The sequence below is a fragment of the Crotalus tigris genome, unplaced genomic scaffold, assembly GCF_016545835.1.
Source record: "Crotalus tigris isolate CLP2741 ecotype Arizona unplaced genomic scaffold, ASM1654583v1 scf7180000018184.2832721, whole genome shotgun sequence".
NCBI lineage: Eukaryota > Metazoa > Chordata > Lepidosauria > Squamata > Viperidae > Crotalus > Crotalus tigris.
The window spans coordinates 2,694,358-2,715,883 of NW_024096871.1; the positions used below are offsets into that span (position 1 = coordinate 2,694,358).

The window sequence follows — 21,526 nt, forward strand, 5'->3', positions numbered from 1 at the left end:
TATATATATATATATATATATATATATGATTAAAAAGGTTAAAAATGTGAACCCTAGGGATATTCATAATAAAATATAAAAATGAACACTAGGGTAATAAAAACTAAAGAAGTTTTTAATGGGTTAAAACTATAAAAGTTTTAAAAAGCGCAAGCTTTCGCCGTCACCTGCCGGCATCCTCAGGGCTGGCGTGCCAGAGAATGAGAAGGTCTTTTTATAGGCGTGCCGAGGTTTGCACTCGGCTCCTTGATCTTGTTATGGGGCCTGATTGGTTCAGCCGTGTGTAGTTGGCCTGCGCTTTTTTTCTCTTCTTAGTTGTATTTTTATCCTCGTCCGTCTCCAGTTCTCCCAACCTCAGATTAGCTGAATGGCAATTCCAGTTATTTCGGTTGCTTTCATGTTCCGATCTCCCCTCAGGCTTGGGTGGTGGTGGACGTTCCAAGTTCCTTTCTCCGCCCCGTTCTGTCCGGTTGCTACTTTTAGAGTCCCATATATTTCCGGTCTCAATGCTTTCGGTTTTAATATGTTTATCATCCTGGTAATCCCGTAAATTGTTACGAGTCTGGTATAGCGTGGGGGGGTATTCCGCATGGTGGAGGGGTCGTCTCTTGTTCGTTGTCATGCCCAGCTGTCTCGCACGTGTCTTACTCCGAGTGCTCAATCCTGGGGGTGTGTGCATAGTCATCGGGGCGCGTCCCTCCTGGTTACCGTGTTCTTCCTTAGTTCTCCCCTTTTTTACCTTGTTGGAAGCGCTCGCGTATGTTCTATGGGAGTCCTCAGGATCGTCAGGTAGGGGGTATGACAGCTCGATCTCTCGCCCCCTGCCGCTCTCCGACTTTCCTTCCTCCTCTCCAACGGTATGTAGGGGTTCATCATCAACCACCTCCCGTGGTTTGTCCTCATAGGAGCTGATCGTTCCAGCTACATGGGGAGGTTTTCTCCTCCTTTCCCGACCAGCTGCGATGTTTCTTTTGGTGTGTGGGCAGGCCATTGCGTTTGGTGATTCCTCCGCATTTCCACCTGCCGTATCTTCCCTCATCTCCTCTTTGTAGCCGGGGGTCCGGACCTTGGTTCTTGTCCCTCCCCTGATCTTCTGGGATTGCGGCAGTCCCGCGGGGATGGTCAAGGTGCCTCGCGTTTGCTTCCTTTCTTTCGAATTGCACCTGGTTCGTTGGGCGGTGCGGGTGCTACCCAGATTGTTATCAAGCCATCGGGGGTGTTGCCGCCGATTATTGGCACTCCATGATCTTAAGGCTAAATAGGATGGGCATAGGTCAATGTGCCTATTAATAGACTTACTGTCTGAGAGCCATGCTTCTCTAAGAAGGCGGCCCCCTTTGGTGTTATCATTTGCCAATACACTGACGTCACTAAAGTTAAACTTATGGCCTAGATCCACCATATGGGCCCATATTTGGGAGTGACAGTCTCTCCTTCTCACTGCTAATTCGTGCTCATGGACCCTGGTCTTAATGCGTTTAGCAGTCTCCCCAGTATAATTACATTGGCAGTCCGTACAGTCAATCCTATAGACGGCTGCTGATCTTTCGGTGCTGGGGAGCGGGTCCTTAGGGCGCATTATGGCCGCTCGCAGTGTTTGGTTGGGTCTATGGGCCACCTGTATTTTGTGTGGTGCCAGGATCCTAGCTGTGGCTTCCGATACGTTATGGATATAGGGGAGGGCAATACGTGTGGTGGCTTGAGGCACGGATTCTTGAGATGCAGGGTTACTCCGGAGTCCAGGACGCCAGCCCTGAGGATGCCGGCAGGTGACGGCGAAAGCTTGGCGCTTTTTAAAACTTTTATAGTTTTAACCCATTAAAAACTTCTTTAGTTTTTATTACCCTAGTGTTCATTTTTATATTTTATTATATATATATATATATATATATATATATATATATATATATATATATATATATATATATAACATTACGATCCAAAGCATTCTAGGTGTCTCTTCATCTGTTAATCTCCCTCAGCGTTTTGGTAAACCAAAGAGAATGTTAGGATTCACAGTAGGAAAGAGGCCAAAGGAGTGCAATCAGATCCATGTCTCCCCCTATTCCAGAGCACAACCAGGGCTTCAATTGAATTATGCAACAAACTATTAGGAACAATCTCAAGCTGATTCCGAAACCCAAAGGTACATTGGTTGGCTGGGCCAGCCTCTCTGCAGTGGAGAGTCATGCCAGAGAACTCCACGATTACCAAGGAGCGATCAGATCATGACAGCAGGGAACAAGTGAGAGCTCCCCATATCCAGATCATATTGTCAGGACTCTGACAGCAGAACCAGATTAGGCATATCACTCCTTTTAAATATTGTGTCCTGGATTACATGGGATAGGCCCATGGATATCATGGTGTCCATGAACTCCATGAACTCCCAAGGTGCCTCTGACTCCAACTCAAGAAAATTAAATTTCCAGGATCATAAACCTGGGAAACTCCACTGCCAGCCCAATTATGAAACCAAGGAACCCAGGCAACCAGATTGTTACATATCAGTAACAATCACTAGAGCTCAGTCTAAGGAATAGGTAATCTGGGGAAGCACTGTTGAAAGCCATCAGAGTTTCTTGGGTTACATTTATCACTTTTCCATTCTTGATCTAAGGTCTTGGCTGAAATACCTGAAACCTAACTGGGCAAAGCCATAAGAGGGCACCTGCCCTCTAAGCACAGCCAGATCTTCCTAATGCATACTAGGTAAACCCTCTCAACTGCAGTCAAATCACAGATGAGGGTAGCCTTTTTACAGTCTGACCTCGCATTAAAAAGCAGCTGTCAAAAACCTAGGCATCTGAAAGCCTGCTGACTACAAAATAGGGTAGAGCCCAGAGGGCCAGAGTAGAATATCTCCTTTCCATCACTTATATACTTAACACATTCCTGGGAGGGGATCTGAGTCCTTGGAGCACTTTAGCTTACACTTCCAGCTTCCCAATATCCCTAATGCCCCCCCCCCTTTCCAAAAAAAACCAGTCCCCAGTCAGATTCCTTTCACGATCCTGGTAGGGAATCTGGTTTATAATCTGTTACAGTCTGGTTCATCTAGGAGATATTAAGAAATCTTCTAGGCCATACAGTTCTGCTGAATGTAGATGTTTTCTGTAGTTCAGTTATTTTCAACCTAAAGAATAATTATATGATATAAAATGCTTGTTTAGAAATTTCAGTAATGCATTCTGTAAACAGTTATTAAGTGAGTTTGATTGAAATACGTTGCATAGTAATTTGGGTTAATTGAGTTTGTATTTTATTTTTTCCTTTGTAGGTGGTTGTGTTACTGTAATGTCCCCCAGTTTTGTGACAGTCTACCTCAATATGAAACCACACAAATATTTGGGAGAACCTTGCTGCGCTCTGTTTTTACCGTTATGAGACGGCAACTTCTTGAACATGCAAGACAGGAAAAGGACAAACTTCCTCTTGAGAAACGAACACTAATCCTAACACATTTTCCCAAGTAATTTTTTTAAAGTTATCAATTTTCTGATTAATTTGAAAACTACATATTCGTCTTTTATAGAATAACAAGGTTTAGGCTGTAAAATTCCAGATTATCACTTGATGGTAGAGAGATACAAAGAAAATGCTTTTGATTATCAGTCAGTGCAGTCCAGAGTTTTGCAATCCGGATATTGTAGCTTTGTACTTTCAGTGTTATCATGACCTATTACTGTAATAGTCTCTCCTTACTATAAAGTCTGAAGGGAAATACACCATAATTATTTATCTTGGGGAGCAGTATCAAGAGAAAATGCCATTTAAAAAGTATACAAATAAGCTATAGAATAACTCGGGAAGAATGTCTTTTGTTAAAACTTCTGGAACCATTCTGTAGTGATTTAAGTCTTTGTTCCTGATAATTCTAAATCATAATGTGATTGCTTGATTTTGAACTAACATGCTGTTTGAACTCGGCTAACTGTGGTTTATTCTGTAAGCGCTGGCTTACTGTGAAGTGTAAATTTTATCGTAAAGTACGATCCACAAATAATTATATATTTTTACAAAAAGGAATTTAAAGTTCTTGCTTCCTATACTTGGGATCTGAAACATTAGAAATCTACTTCTCTTGATGTTATCAGAAGCTATTAGAAGAACTCCGTATTTGTAAATTAATATTGTGGATTCAGAGCTTCTAAATGCAAATTCTCATAAGTGGGGGGGGAGGCTGCTCGGTTGACAACTAGATTATAAAAAGCAAGATGGAAGAAACATACTTAGCACATTCATGTGAAGCTTCCCCCCCCATGGCCCAATTTAATGCCGTTCAGATCTGGATTGCAAGTTTTCATTTACCTAGGAGTTAGTGTTATTCACTTCAGTGCTACTTGCATCTGAATAAATATGTATAGAAGAGCAGATGATTTAGAAATGTTTGTTGATTATCAGATTAAAATTATTCAGGATAAAAAGCTCAGCATAAACCATTTAGGGTATAAGGTGGTTCTTGCTACAAATTTATGTCAGAATATTTTATATATAAACATTATCTTCTGTCGGAAATAATGTATGTTCCTGTACTGGCCTACCTGCGTATGAAGAATTTTAGTCTTCCCAATCACTATTATCAATTATAATTTCATCTGGATTCAAATAATGAAAAACAGCTCAAAAACCCTTAATGTACCTAAAATGTTTATATCCAATTATACAAATCAGCTTGGACTGTATTTTTGCATTTAAATGGAAGACTTCCTAATTGCAAAATTTAGATTTTGAAAATGTTCAGAATATGAATATTTCCATTAATGTAGTCTTCCATTCACAAAGTATCTTAAAAGCCACTGAGCAGATTTTGCAAAATGGTAGTTTTCATAAGCCAAAGGCTTGAAATAATACAAATTTGTAAATATTCATATAGATTTTAGAGAAAAAAAATTAGCACAAAATAGTTTATTTAGATTTGCTGTCTTGCTCTTAAAATTAATAGGGAAGTAACTTCTGGATACAATATAGATTACAAATATAGATACAATATAGGTTCTAGATCTTGGCTGCAAAAACCCAGACAACAAAGAGATACAGAAAATTTATGTAATAACAAAAATGCCAACTCCAGTCTAAACATCAGGTTGACTATGTGACCAATCACAATAATAATTTATTAAATTTATATGCTTCCTAACTCCTAGCAACATGAGCAGTCTCAGTATTATGATGAGATTTAAGTATGCATATTGTTTTCTGATGAGTTTATGTTGGAAAATGAACATGCAAGCATGGAACTGTCAAGTAATTAGCCCCTTGTTGTGGAAGAAAGCAGCAGGCTAAGTCACTTGACCTAGTACCTAATACAAGGTCATTAGGTCTACCTGGTTCTACAAGCATTTTGTCAGTGAAATAGTATTATTTTCAGGAGGAATCACTATTGAGGATTGTGATGTGATGTGATTGTGATGTGAATTGTCTACTTCTCCCTGCTGTTTTGGTTTCTGGGATGATTGCTTTCTTGTTCTGAATGCTTGGAATGTACCACCTTGAAGTTAATCCAGAGAAAGAACAGTGGCCAATGAAGTTAACTGGTGATTCAGCTTCTTTTTTGTTTATGGATACTTCAGATAGTGGTGGTCATTCCATATTTCTATGGGATTTTGTGCTCTTTCTAGAAGGTATCTCAGATATCAAAAAGTCATCTTGATTGTTAATTTCTTATCACAGATGGAACAGTGTTTTAGTTTTCTAAAATAATAGACACAAGACAGCAACTTGCAGCAGCTATGATTGCAACTTGCAGCAGATGCCTCCCATTTGGAATCTGTTTCATTGAGAAGTGATCAGATATTGCAGGATAGGCTGAGTAGAAAAAAAGTTTCTTTCCCTTTTCAAAAGCTTTTGGAGCCAATGTATCCCAAATAAATACTGTAATGTTTGCTTAAGCAGTAGATTAAAGGGCTCTGAACTCAGCAAAACTTGGAATGAAAGAAGAAGAATAGTTTACAAAACCCATTAGCCTCTGAATGCTCCTAGCTTTCTGGGGTAGTTACCAAATGTAATAGCTTCAACTTTGTTAGGTTCCATCTGTATCTGTATTGATAAGATGCAGTATCCCAAAAAATCTGATGTGCTTCAAATTCACAATTTAGAATGTAACACAGAGGTGATGTACTTGGAGATGCTGCAAGTCTACTTACACAATATGAATTTCATATTGTTTAGGAGAAGATAAATGGATTAGAATGTCATCAAGACAGAGTCTAATAGATTCATAGAGTCAAGTTCTGGAAAATATCATTCTTCAGACTTTGGAAGGCAACAGGTGCACAACATAGCCTAGAAGAATCACTGTATTGAAAGTGATTATACTGCATGTGGAAAGAAATTGTCCGTTCATCACCACCTTGGATGTGAAGCAAATTGTAAGCATCACTAGGCTTAACTTAGTAAAGATGCATATCTTTTGCAAATGCTTGAAAAGTTCAATGATGAGGGAGAGAATATCTATTCTAGAAGGAGATTTGGTTGACAGCCTGGAAATTGTTACAATTTTACAGTTCCCATAATTTATATTTTTACAAACAGAACACCAGTAAGGAGCTGGTGCAATAGATGAGTGGATGAATTTTGTTAAGGTTTTTGCTTATAAAATCATAAAAGCCCCAATTCCAAACAGATCTGCTCAATTGGGCAGTGATCAGGTCAGTGGGGCAATGATAAGGCCAGTGAGATGGTAGCTTATCATCCTCTTGCTTACTGAAATCTGTAAGAAACTCTGCAGGATGTGTAGTTGGTATATGTTCCACATAATCAAGGAAGCTGAAATTTAGAGCTTCCTTTGGTCAGATGATGTGGTTCATGAATTTTTACCCAGTCAAAGGCCACAGCTACAGAAAAATGTGAAACAGAGAAATAATTTTATGTTTTCCAGTGCTCTGCCAAGTCCATTTCAATTTACTCTAATCCATGTTCCAGGTCCAGAAAACACAGGCCTGACAGTGAATTCCATTGGGAATAGAGCTGTATTGAATCCTGTGGGATTTTGTAGGTGAAGTACTGGTCCAAGAATTACTTATGGCTCCAGAATTCATTATGGTCTGAGATCATAAGATTGGAAAACTAAAATTTAGATGATCACTAATATTACCACATGTTTTCTGGGTATGGTTCAAGAGCTGGGGCTGCATAGAAGTGCTTGTAATCTTGGTTTAGGAATCTCTCTAAATTGGGACCATCCATTTACCTGATACAGAAGAATGTAATTTCTTGTACTGTACTGTAATTTCCATAGTACAATATATACCAGGGTTATCATTTGCTTTTACTTTAGTTGGTAGATGTCCAGCTGATGAATTAGGTATTTAGAGTTTGAAGCCATTTTATATTTGGTAAGAAACTGGATGGAAATAATGCTTTTCATTAGTCCAGAGGCCCATGAATTTGCAAACGCATATGACTTAAATCTTGCAAAATGTAAGAATTATGAATTGTGTCGGGGGGATGCACGAAGGGAGGCTTAGCCAATCTCATTGTACACATGTTGTACTTTGACAATAAAGGTTGATTTTTAAAAATTTTTTGTAAGCATATTCTACTCAAACCAGAGTCTTGTCTTATCTAGGATGCCACCAGCTCTCCTGGCACTGGGTCCAGCCTCATTTTACTCTAGTTCTTGTGCCAGTCACATATTCAGCCACTGATCTGACTTCTAATAACAGTTATCTAATGTGATGGCTTGCCAGGGTGGATTTAGTAGGATTTTCAAATATGAACATGAATTACCTGATACACTCACTATAAAGGGAGTAGCCCATTTAGCAATTGAACCAAAAACGGGATGATAATGAACCCGACTTTATGGTCTAAACAGAAATCTTCAAGATAACAGCTCACATTCAGTTTCTCAAACCAGGAATCTAGCAGAGAGCGCAATTAAATTTATCAGGCGTTGAGACAGGATATTTAGGACATGGTATTTCCATCTGTATTGGCAAATATGTCAGCTGAGCTTTCAGTTACTCATTTTTAGCTAGCGGTTGCTCCATAACATTGACTACAGTTGAGGTACTTCTTATATGAGGTTGGCAAATAGCCCTGTGCCAGCAATTATAAATACAGGCGATCATACTTGTATCAGAGTTCTTTATGACAGTTATAAATCTTATCACAGTGGAAAAATGTAAATGCTCAGGAAAAACAAGATTACTTCAGAAGCAAAGGCTCCATGCGTGCAAGTCTAAGATTTAAATTTGAGATTGTTCTTATACCAATCCAAAAATCAGAAACAGCACATCGAGAACTCATATTTGGGGGTTCAAAAGTTGTTTGCTAACAGAAATTTGACTCCCAAGCCCCCCTTTTACAGCACTGTTTTGGATGTGCCTGTTTTCCTGAATCATCTTTTTCTTTAGATGACCCTTACAGAACATCTGTTTTACTCAATTGATCTTTCTGCATAATAGGGCTTAGGATCATTTTCTGCTCAGAAAAAAGTCAGGTAATTTTAATGTGTTTTTGCAGTAAATGTAGTGACCAATAATTAAAAGTAACTGAATGAGATGATTAATACAACATTGAATTGTCCCATGACGAATTGGCCATGCCAAGTTATCCTAGACCCATCTGATGAGTCAGACCCTAAAGTGGAAGAGCAAGACAAATTCTGACTCTTCAACTCAGGAGCCAGTCGGCTCCCAGTAACAATAGCCAATGGTAAGGAACAGAACTGGTTGGAAAATAAACCTGCAAGTCTTAGACATTTTCATCAAAATTATTGTAATTCTTGTATTTCTGGATTGACTTTCTCTTATTATTATTGGCCACGGTTTCACTGAAATTAATTTAACTTTAGTATTTGTTGAATTGCCCCACGGCAAGTTGGTTGCGATGAGTTCGCCCATTCTGTCATCATGCAGGCCGTTAACAAAATTGCTTTGGCTAGCCAACATCATCCTTCTGTTCTTCAAGTTAGTTGAATTCCAACTCACATAAGCTTCAGTTCCCAAAATTTCCAACTAGCAAGGCAGACCCAATACTTCTGAAAGGCATGAGTTTGGAGAAAGGCTGAGCTATATGGTTAATGAATGTGCTAAGTGGTTAGTTTTAATAGGCAGTCAGTCATATTTCTCATGTAACATTATGGAATCTAACACCTTTTCGTTGGAAGTATAGCTTATATCAAACATTGTCCAAATTTGATTTGTTCATATATGTCTTTTTTTTATTGAACTGATATAGTCTTACATTCAATGTGTGAAATAAGAAAGTTGATATCCTGGAACAATAATCCTTAATGCAATGAGCTATTTTGAGGATTTGTGCAAAAAAATAGCACCATCTTATATAGGTTTATTTAAAACTTATCAATTGAATTCAGTTGATCTTCTTCCAAGGAGAGTGCTTTAGCACTATCAGCCTCACATTGTAAAGTTAAGCACTTGTAATCAGAATTAAATCCCAAGGTGATCAATAGATCATTCTCTTGTCTGTAGGACTGCAGTTATACAATTACATTTCGTTGTTTTGTTAACTGAAAAATAGGTTGCATTATGTTTTAGCAGGTTTAATTCCTATAATAATATACATAGCTAATGTACTATATATAGCTGGAATGATAATTGTTATGGATGTTAACAATAATCACTCTAGCTACCGTATATGGAAGCTTTTGAGTGGAAGGCATCTTTTTTGCATCAGCTCAATGTAAGAAGAAAAATACATTTTTCCCTTTTATATGGGTTGATCCATTATATATTTGTAAAATTTATTCTTGCAGTGGTTAATGTTGTTATTCTGGGGCTGCTTTAACTAAACTGCCTGCTAAGTTGGTGGAACTGCCATTTAGAATTCTGAGTGGGTTCTTATTTTTCAAAACAGAGTCTTCAACAGACAACAAGGAAAGAATGTAACAGGGATGCTTTAATGTAGTTTCAAGGTGCAATATTGCTTTAAAAAGTTGAAGATTATAAATATCAGTTTAACAGTCAGAAGAGTAATGGGCATCACTTTGGTATGTCAGGGGAACTTAAGCAGTCTCCAAAATGGTTCTGTTACCTGTTGTCAACTGTGATATCAGCTCCTATTTGTTTTCAGAGCTTGTTAAGATTAGAAAATCAAAACCAAAGCTTTTTGGATGAGTGCTTATTCTGGATTGTTTGATGTGGCTTAATTTCTCTAAGCCATCTGGTTGCTTTCTTGTAGATGAAAATGCATGGATATCTTTTAAAATACTTATATATGAAATAACATTAAGCTATTTAGTAATTTTGGCAAGAAAATGTGTAGCTGTACACTTTATATCTCTACCTCCTTTGTCCCAAACTAAAATCAATTAAGCTCTAAATAAATATTTAAGAATAAAATATAGCTTTCATGGATACAGGGCAACAGTTTTTAAAATAATGTCTTTGATGAAAACAAATATCCTTAAAATGTACAAGGATTTTTTTTATAAAAGCAAAATCTAATGGTCTGCTGGGTTCCATTAGGATTGCTTTGCTGCCATCTAGTGGTCCTCTGGATGTCTGCATTACAAATATATAGCCACAGCTTCCATTTGTCTCTGTGAAAAATAACTATATTCCCCTGTCAGGTCATTGGCCTCTTAGGCCACTGCCTTCTAATCAATAGTTGTTTATAATATTTAGAAGAAGTCAAGACTTTTAAAATAGAATTGATATAAGTACCGTACCTCTAATTCATCTCTGTATACTACACACACACACACACACACACACATATATACATACAGTGCTTTTTTTCTAAAAAAAAAAAAAAAAAAAAAAAAAGCACCGGAACTCACACACGTCATACAACCCACCTTGCCTACCCTATAAGGTTCCATCCAAAAAAGGTGCCGGAACTCCATTCTGGGCATTCTATGAGAAAAATACATAAATACCTACCTACCTACCTACCTACATACATACATACATACATACATACATACATACAGGTTTAGAGGTTAAAGTGCTGGACTAGGGGCAAGGAATCCAAGTTCTAATCCTTTTCTCAGGCATGGAGGCCAGATGATGATTTTGATCACTTAGTCCTAGAGTGAAATGTCAAAGAACATCTATCTACTCACCCTCATGGTGGATTATAGTCCACAATCTTCAGTAAAGACATCTTCATCTCACATAAAGTTTGTTTGGGCTGATAAAATAGCTTGACATTGATTGATGGATTCATTCATTAGTTGCCGTCAAATCCGTGTTAACTCTTAGCATAGATAGATACACTTTCTCTGTGATCATCTGGCACTTAACCTGGTATATCAAGTATTCCAGTGGTATCCCCATCGGCATGGTGAGGTCATCTACTTTTTCTTTCTACTTGGCCCAGCATTAGAGTCTTCTCTAGAAAGGCTAGGTATTTGCAAAATAAAGAGAATAATTTGAGCTTGATCATTTGTACCATGAATAAGAACTCGGCTTGATTTGTTTGATAATACATGTGTTTGTTTTCTTAGCAGTCCATGATGTTTTTAAGCGTTTTCCCCAACACCAAATTTCAAGAGCATCTTTATTGTTTCTGTCTTGATTCTTCAAAGGTCAACATTCACTTTCTTAGAGTGACATAGGGAATACCATTGTTTGCATTATTCTGATCTTTCTGTGTATAGTCATCACAACACCTGAATATCTTTTCCAAGTTCTTCATGGTTATTCTATGAAATGCTAGTTGTGGCATATTTCTTGATTGTTTTTCTTCCTTAAACTCCTCCCATTTGTTTAATGTTCTTTGAATGAATTAGTATCTGTCCATTGGTGTTCTTCAGCATACCAGTTGGAATACCTGCCTACCATGATCAAGCAGCACAGAAGAACGTGGGAGGTTATATTTATATCTATATCTCCTATATTTCTTTGTATCTATATCTACGTGCTATACATTTATATCTGTCTAAGCTGTCTACTTATCTCTCTGTCTCTCTATCTGCTATACACATAAACATGTACATTCACAAATATGTATGTCACAGATATGTACATATATATGTATATTTATATACACAAACATCACAAATATATAAACACACACATACACTAACACATGTTTATATCTTCTTTCTAGTGTCTGCGTTACTTAGGACAGTTTATAACAAGTAAAAGTAGTAAGTCAGGCTGATCTGACTACTTTTTATATGTAGCTATTATGTAATTCTAGTCTAACATTTGGATCTTAGAATACCCATTATTCAAAGCAAAAACTTCATTACTAATATTTGAAATGGCCCACTATGAATAATTGCATGTGGTCAGAATAGGAAAACAAGTGAGTGAACAGGTTTTTTGAACATAGTCATCTTTAAAATGATTAGATTGTAATACTAATAATATGATTTTACTATTTTAATATATTAAAGTACTTTAGGGAATGAAGCCAAAAAGTACTTATCTTTGAATACCGTATATGCCGGCGTATTAGGCGACCCAGCGTATAAGACGACCCCCGTCTTTATAGCCGGGCCGCATTCCTAGAACGTCGTCTTATACGCTGGAAACTACCAGTATTTCCGGCGTATAAAACGACTCGGCGTATAAGACGACCCCCGTCTTTGGCGCCGATTTCAGTGCTCGCGGAAGTCGTCTTATACGCCGGCATTTACGGTACTTTAAAAAATAAGCTATTTTGATTATACCATTTATGTTATAGACGATATCATACATATGCTTTGTTATTTTTCTTCAATTATCTCTATAATAGAACAAGACATAATTGTCCTGGTAGGTTAGACTATGTACATTAATGCTGCTTTGACATCTGTGTTAAGGTTCCTGTCCATGTTGGAGGAAGAGGTATACAGTCAAAATTCTCCTATCTGGGATCCAGATTTCATAACTTCCACTTCTCGAAGCAGCCAGCTAGGCATCCAAACAGGTAAATATTGTAATGCGAGACAAGATGAAGTCCAAAATAGATGCTATGTTAACTTTATTCAGTTAATGGACAGTCTTGTGCTACTTATAAATGCATAAAGATTGTCTTCTAAGTTAATTTGAATATCACTTGCACAGGCCTTTACAATTATGGTTCTTATATTTCATTTATTTTGTTTATTAAATTTATATGCCTTCCATCTCATTGTTGAGTGACTCTGCATAATTTATACGCATCATAAAAGCAAAGGCACACAAAATTAAATATTAAAATGAACAGAGATTTCCTAAGTTTTTAAAAAAGAATACTACAGATTGGAGGCGGGATCTTTTTCCTAGTCAACTGACCACCTTCAACATTAAATGTCCCATTAGAGTCCAAGGCCAATCGGCAGAGCCAAATTTTGAGGCTCTTACAGAAAGCAAAGAGCAGGGGCTGGAATGGGATAACTTGCAGTAGCCAAACATGGCACGGCCGGCTCACCACCAGCACCTCACTACTCAGGTCTCCTTGCCAACTCACTGGCACCAAGTAGCTGCAGGGCAACTCCACACGGCCAATTTGCTGCGGGGACAACTTGACATGGGCAGCCAGAGGGAGAACCGAGTGGACGAATGAGCGAGCAAGTGGGGAGAGTGCAGAGTGGCAGTAGGGGGCTTTCCTTTTTCATATCCCTATTGTTGCCGCCATACTGAGCTTTAGGCCAAAGAAGCCGGGAATTGTGTCAGTGGATGGGTCAGGCGGCAGGTTAAGGGCATCCCCTGCAATTGCTGCTGTCATGCCGAGCTGTGGGCTACAGAGGTCAAGGACGGTAGTGGTGGGGTGTGTGAAAATGGGGTGCCTCTGCCCACTACTGCCTCCCCATTGCCCAACTTGCCCACTGAGTTCTGTGGCAGTGGCAGTGGATGTAAAAATGGGAAGCCCCCATCCCCTCTCTACTTTCTCTATCTGCTTGCTTACCTGCTAGGGCCGAGGTCTCCAACCTTTTGGGCACCAAGGACCAGTTCCAGGGAGAGAGGGGTGGACTGGAGGGGGCATGGTTTTGTGTGCTGCCTGCATCTCGCAGATGTGGCTTTGCTTGTTTGTGCGGACAGGTTGCTAGCGTGCTGCAGCCTGGTACTGGTCCACGGACCAGGGATTGGGGACCTCTGCGCTAAGATCCCTCTCCACCTGCAGGAAGTTGTCCCCAGGACAAGTTGTCTTGCTGCAACTTAGTGGCATGAGTTGGCTGCGCCAAATTTTCCTAGACCTGTAGAGGTGCATCATGTTTTGTTGTAATTTTGTCCAGGTAAAATCTTGTAGAGAGATATTGTTTAATAAGAACCAGGCAGGAGGTATGTAATTAGATTTTTATTTAACACCTTCCTATAGAAGCAGAGAGACATTTAAATAAATTTACAAAATATCAACATGAGATAACAACAACAACAACAATAACAATAATAATAGTCCAACTCCCTGTTCAGGCAAGAAACCCTGTACCATTTCAGACAAATGGTTGTCCAGTAAAAACTGCCAGTGTACATATAGCATACCTCCATTTTGAACTTTGGATTTTTGGTTCTCTGAGCTTGGTTGTTTTCTTGCAGATTGTTTACTACCAGGCTAGGTAAGCTTGTAGAAGTTGGGCTTTGTTGTTTATATGTGGTAGTTTGCCTTGCCAATTTTAGTAGAGATGTGGCTTCCTTCTTAGTAGTTCCTTGATTAGGGCATTGGTTCCCTCTCTAATAGTTAATTTTGTCTGTTTCCTATATCAGGATTTTCGCTGCGGTAAAGATGTGTTCTAGGCTGTTTGTTTCACATCCAGGTTTTTGATTGTGTCTTTTAAATAATATGTAAAATGGACTTGTGTCTATGTGTCTATTGTTGGCTTATTTGGGTGAATGCCAAGCTTCTAGGAATTCCCTTGCATTTTTTTATTTGGCTTGATCAATAACATTAACAGTTTCCCAGTTGAAACAAGGAGTGTTTGTCATGTCTTCTGATTGCTAGCAGATGTTCATGGAAAGCAGTCTGCTAGTCTTTTTTCTAACAGCCTACATAGTGGCTGTTACAGTGTTTACACTGTATGATGAGTCCAAATTTTCTTCTTTGGCTGCTTTGGAGGAATTTTGTTGCTGGGTGAGCTAGTGATGATGAGTGGTTATAGTAGTCTGTTTCATTGTCTCAAAAATGTTTTTGATGTATGATAATAGTTGAGCAATGTACTTAGCTCCTTTTTGATCAAGTCGCTGGGTATCCATTGAAAGATGTTTTATAGGTGATCTGCTTCCCCCTTTTGATATTCCAGGTTACTGCAGTGATTATGTTTTAATAAAAGTGAGTTTCTAATTTGCCAGTGTTTCTTTGCTCATGAGGATATCCAAGAAGGATAGTGTGGTGCTGCCTTGTTTTGTAAACTTTATTTCTGAATTCCAATATGTTGTTTATTGTCTCACATATCTTCTCTTCTGCTCCTGTTTTAATATGGCAGAGATGTAAGGAAGGAACAGCACCAGGTAAAGTGAAGAAGATACAATAACAGAGACAAGGAACCATCAAGGAGGAAGCCATGTCCCCACCAAGATTGGACACCTGCTCTATATAAACAGCTGTCAAATCCCATTCTCCCTTGCAGTGATAATGTTATCTAGCTTGGTAATACAGTATCTGCAAAACAAAACAAAAACAAAACCTAAGCTGAGAGAACGTTAAGAACCAGCAATTTTCAAAGTGCAATTGTTGGCCTGAAAAACTACTAGAGGCTGCTAAGATTACTTCTCTTAAATAAACAACTTTTTGTTAATAATAATAACACTTAACACTAAATAAAATTTATGCAGCAGTTCCCTCAAGAACTTAAAACGTTGCATTGTGATTCTGTAATTCTTCAGTTAAGAGCTTTTTCGCCTGCTTTCATTAGGGTAATTCTCACATACTTGGGTTGCCTCAGATGTCTCAGGCATGACATCTGGAAAACAAACTCTACATTCCAAATGAAAACTGGACTAACTTCAAAGGATAGAATGTAAAGACTTAGACTTATTTCTAAATTTTAGATAAAAGCAAGTAAAATGGTACCAGTAAATATTCAGATTGGCTAAAAAGCTGGTTTACATGGAGAAATTGAATATATTAATGCTGATATTGAAAACATCATGGATTTTATTTGATTTCTGGTTAACAGTTTTAAATGAAAGAAACAGGAATTATTTCAGTTCAATCCTTATTGCAGTCATGGACCAGCACAAAAAAAATTAAAGATTAAAATAAAGCAAAGCTGAACAGAACTGAAGCACAAGGTATAATAATATGTTAATGACTGACAATGAAATCAAGGGTAACCAAAGTCTGCATAATTTTACAGACAATGTAACAAAACTTAGCTATGTTCAAAGAAACAGAATCATGCTGATCCAACAATAGTTTAATGTAAAAATGTTCAGAGTTTCCAGGATACTTAATCAGGTAAGGTGTTATGAGTTCCTGAGTCCCGGAGGGAGCGGAGGGGGACAAAATAGCAGGATATGAGCTGCAGTTTCAATGGTCCCTTGTCCACAGAGGCACAGCTTTAGCTCATATGGAACTTTTTTTATATTGGCCCTCCAATATGGGCAGAGCGTTCCAATGTGCTAAAGTTAATGTTCTCCAAAATTTAGAGACAGTTACATAATATAAATATATTGATAGTTGTGAGCGGGGGAGGGGGTTCCCGGTCTTTAATATGTTGTTTAAATGCACTAAGTGCATGCTCATAGCCCATCATTAGGAAATGAGATGTTGGAGTTTTAATACAATAGCATTAATTCATGTTTAATTTATTCCTTATTCTCTATAAGGAAAGGGCTCAGACCTGTGCAGAAGAACAGTAGTTTCAGCTAATGTGTTACAATGCAGATCCGTGCCCCAGTTTCTATCTTGAACAGGCCTGTCTCCCCCCATAGAACTATCATGGAAACAAAGAGGGCTACCTGCATATGGCCCTTAGAAATTTAGACTGCAAGTTTTCAAAAAAGGCAAAAGAGGAATAGGGTAGAGTCTTTGGTGAAAATAGCTTTGGTGCTGCTTGTATATACCATGCTCCTTTAGTAAAATAGATTGGATTGCAGTCACTGTTTTTTGAGCATTTTGTATAACATAGTTTTGGTGCATACTGCATTTTGTGGAACAATGAAAAATCATGCCCCCATATTTGAATATTTTAACTTGTTCGATATTCTGGTCATTTATCCTCCAAGCATACTATTTAGGTCTCTTTGCAAAACATAGAATTTTCGTTTTACTATGATTGATTTTGAAAGCTTCCTCTGGGCAATACCTGGTCAAAGCATTCAGGGTTCGTTTGAGTCCGGTTAGTGTTTGTGCCAGAAGTTCAAGTCATCTGCATATAAGAAGGTAGTAATATGCCTGTTTGCTAATTTTGGTGGGTGGTACTCTAATTAATTCATTTTAGTCATGAGTGACTTTATAAATTAAACAGAGGAGGGGGCTGTAGTACATACCTGCCTCACTCCTTTTTGAGTTGGAATCGTATTAGTATACTGGCCTTGCATACTACAATGGACTTTGAATCTGGAATTCTTATAGAGATTATGCATGAGCAAAAATAACCACCTATCAATGGTGGTATGCAGAAACTTTGTCCCAAGCCTTGTTCTGGGAACTAAGTCAAATGCAGATCTAAAAATTAACAAATCCAGTGTACAGTGTAGAATCTGCTTTAGATGTGTATTTTTCAGCCAGATATTGAAATATAAGGGCGTGTCCATATATAGAGTATCCAGACCTAAAGCCCACTTGCTCATCAGCCAGTTCTGAATCAATGCAATCAACTGATTTATTATCTAAGTGTCTAGCATATGGCTTGCTTATTATGCTTAACAGGTTACTAGACCTGTATTTTGCAGGCAAATCTGATGTGCCCTTTTTGTATATGGGCACAATAATAGCTAAGCAACAATCCTCAGGAATCTGCAGTGTGATCAATAATAGAGATAAAACAGGAAGGCAAGAACAGGGCTCCACCAGCCTATATTGTTTCACAATATTTCAGGGGCAATAAAGTCGTTGCCTGGGGCTTTACCAGGCTTTAACTGTTTTACAAGCTTCTTTATTTCAGCATTTGTGACGGGCCCATTTGGGAAGCTTTGAGATCCAAATCAAATTTAGAGGGCTCTTCTTGTTGATATGATCTTCTAAAGTGGTTTTCCCACATAGATGCAGGTAAGAGATGAATGGAAAAGGTCTCTCGATTGGATGAGAAGCTATTAAGTGCAAGAATAAAGTGGAATTTCTGGCTTGGGAGGCTGTTGTCAGTTGCTGCCAGGAAGCCTAGTAAATTCTTTTATCTTATTTTTTTTTAAAATGTTTATATTGTTTCTTCAGGAGCATATAGTCCTGAATAGAATTGCTCAGCTGGATTCTCTTTCTATAAATTGGATCTCCTGATCAGTTTACTTTTGGCCTCAAGGCATTATATGCAAGACTAGAGCTCAGAGAGGGAAAACCCTGCCTGCTTGTTTTCCTCTCTTCCTTGAGACCTGAGTAGAAAGTACTGGCTGGAATAACTGCATTAAATGGGAGAATGTCTGTCAGAGTGAGTTCTCAAATCTCTCTGACAGTAGTAGAGTGGAGATGCAGAAGTGGTTCAGAGGGAAGCAGATGAGAGATTTGACTACTAAGTTGTTGAGACCATTTGGCATAGACCATTCCTAGTTCTGAATTCAATTCCAAAATTGGGATAAGTTCTATTTCCATAAAACAGTTGTTAAATGCTTTTATGATTATGATACCTGGGAAGTGATTGCTTTCAGGCTGGTTTTCTAAGTAAAATTTTCTTCAGATATAATTAAGTTCTGTAAGATCAGAGTATAATCAATAAGGGAGGGGCTTGTGCCGGCCCAGTGAGAGAATTCATCATGGGTATTGATAAATCCATTCAATAAATGTAGAATTGGTTTGGTTTTAGTTTGTAGAAGATACAACCCCTTGTAACCTCTTTAAAAATCTGTGGATTGTTGAGTTAACAGAGGGGGCATTATAGCTGGTTCAGAAGGGTTTTGCTGGAACTGAGTGAAAAGTGCCTTGTTCAATTCTATCCTTGCATTGAAGTTGTCCCAAACAATTACATGAGTGATTATTTGATATGAGAATATGCTTCAAATTAGGACCATAAACTGTTAAATTGGATCATGTTTAGAGATGATGGAAGATAAAAAATAATAATTCAACATTATTATATTTTCACAATTGAATAATGCTCTCCATAGAATTTAGCCGTATAACATTTAGGTATAGCTTAATTGAGACTTGTATACAGATAGACCTCTACTTATGATCACAGCAGAGCCCGAGATTTCTGTTCCTAAATGAGATAGTTGTTAAGTGAATTTTGCCCCACTTTACTTTTAAGTGAATCAGTATAGTTTTTAAGTTAGTAACACAGTTGTTAATGAATCTGGCTCCTCCATTGACTTTGCTTGTCAGAAGGTTGCAAAAAGTGATCACATGACCCCAGGTCACTGCAACTGTCATAAATATGAGACAGTTGCCAAGCATCCCAATTTTGATCATATGACCATGAGGATGCTGCAATGGTCATAACTGTGAAAAACGGTCATAAGTCACTTTGTTCAGTGTCATTGTAACTTTGAACAGTCATTAAATGAACTGTTATAAGTTGAGGATTCTTCTTCTTGTGCCATATCCATTATCGGACGTTGGCGATCATGTTGAGGATAACTTGTTACTTAAACGGCCAGTTAAACACCATCTGCCTTATCCTGCTCCAGGAATTTGCAAAAGTAAAAAGGATTTGTACCCATTTATATACAGATTTAAGTAGAATTATACAGGAATAAGTAGAATTCAGCCATGTAATTTGTAAACACAGAGATTCGGCATTCTAGCCTGCAGAATTCCATGAAAGGAGAATTAGGAATTTAGGCGCATACAATTGTCAATCTGAATTCCCAGTAGTGGCCACTGCTAAAGGCAGATCTTTTTTTTTTAAAAAATTTTTAAATTTTTATTCATAATACAATTAAAACAACAATGGACAAACATGACATTCCAGAGTGAATTTTCCTATCAGTTCCTATCATAATACAAAAGTTTAATACATTGTTCTTAACCTCTATATGAGCCTCATCTTCTATACAATGCAATTATATATACAATTATATGTACAGTTATGTACCGTAAATGCCGGCGTATAAGGCGACTTCCGCGAGCGCTGAAATCGGCGCCAAAGACGGGGGTTGTCTTATACGCCGAGTCGTCTTATATGCCGGAAATACTGGTAGTTTCCGGCGTATAAGACGACGTTCTAGGAATGCGGCCCGGCTATAAAGACGGGGGTCGTCTTATACGCCGGGTCGCCTAATACGCCGGCATATACGGTATATCTTTTAATTCTACCATTAACTTGAAGTCCGAGCAGTTCTTAATTCATACCAACAGTAAAATTTGCCCCAGATTTCAAAGTATTTGTGTTCTGTTTTGTCTTTCATAATCATTGTAAGCCTGTCCATCTCAGCACATGATAGAATTTTATGCAGGATCTCTTCTTCCGTTGGGGTTCCCTTATTCCTCCAATTTTGAGCAAAGACCAGCCTGGAAGCCGTTAGAATGTGTAGCATTAAATAAAGTACGCCTGCTAAAGGCAGATCTTGAGGAATACTGGAAACACAGATTACTTCATGGTGTTGGTTATTAAACCATTAAAAAATAGTTTTATTATAAATGCCAGGGGAGTCAGTTATCAGTATTGGTAACAATACTTCTGGAATATACATAATTATTTTGAGGTTCAACTTCTTCCTATATTGTAATTTTTGTTTTTCTTTATCATGAGGGTCAGTATTCCACAGACTCACGTCCAGTACAGGTGTCTCTGGATCTGTGATCCCCACTCCTGCTGGTGATAACGCAGATATGAGATCATTAGAACATGATGTATTCAGTTTTATACAATGGTTAATGCCTTGGATTTTCCTTGAGGAATCTACTCAGCAAGGTAGCTTGCTTGATCCATTAAATTGTTCACCAAATTGGTTTCCTTTCGTTGTGATGTTTATCTGCTGACAATGTGATTTGGGCTAGAGCTCCTTTTTGTTTTGTTTTTTGTGGGGATGCTGGAAAATGAACTTGTCAGCTTTTCAGCAGAAGAGCAGCTAGGGGGTAGTAGAGTATTGAAAGACTCAGTTGCAAGAGTCACTGACTAAAGCATTGATTTTACTGCCTCAAGCTTATATATGATGGTTTTGTTGCTTTTCCTAGGGAGGTCGCCAAATAACTGTCCCAGTTCTTACTCATCTTCCATAGAGTCGGCTGATGTCCATATTTTTGTTTTAATTTAAATCAAGGGCATTATGCTTATCTGAGTCAACCTTGGAGTTGGTGGAACATTCTGCTGTATAGGTATTGGCTGGCTGATTTCATCAGCTCTGGGTCTTGATGCCCTTCCTTATGTGATTGGTTGTCCTTCCCAAGTTCAGCAGTGGCGGTACACATGTAGGTGTGATTTGAAAATCCCTTAAGAAATATCTGTTTAAAGATCATTGAAGAGAGTGCGAAATGACTAAAAGCCAGCATTATTCTGTCAAGACCTTGCCATATGGAGCCAGGAGATTTCAGTAAGTTCAGCTGGAATATATTCTACAGTGAAGCAGTTGTGAAAGGGAGTGAAGTATTACTTTTCTATTTTCCCACTTAA

At 38.1% G+C, this 21,526-nt stretch overlaps 1 protein-coding gene across 3 annotated transcripts in view; it reads left to right on the plus strand.

The window, feature by feature from the left end:
* The window catches only part of KAT2B (lysine acetyltransferase 2B), a 78,565-nt gene that overhangs the window by 32,922 nt on the left and 24,117 nt on the right, over window positions 1–21,526 (plus strand). For all 3 annotated transcript variants that reach the window (XM_039348863.1, XM_039348861.1, XM_039348862.1), the window contains exons 6-7: window positions 3,281–3,472; window positions 12,725–12,831. In XM_039348863.1, coding sequence (XP_039204797.1) covers window positions 3,281–3,472; window positions 12,725–12,831 — 299 coding nt within the window. The remainder of the gene's footprint in view (window positions 1–3,280; window positions 3,473–12,724; window positions 12,832–21,526) is intronic.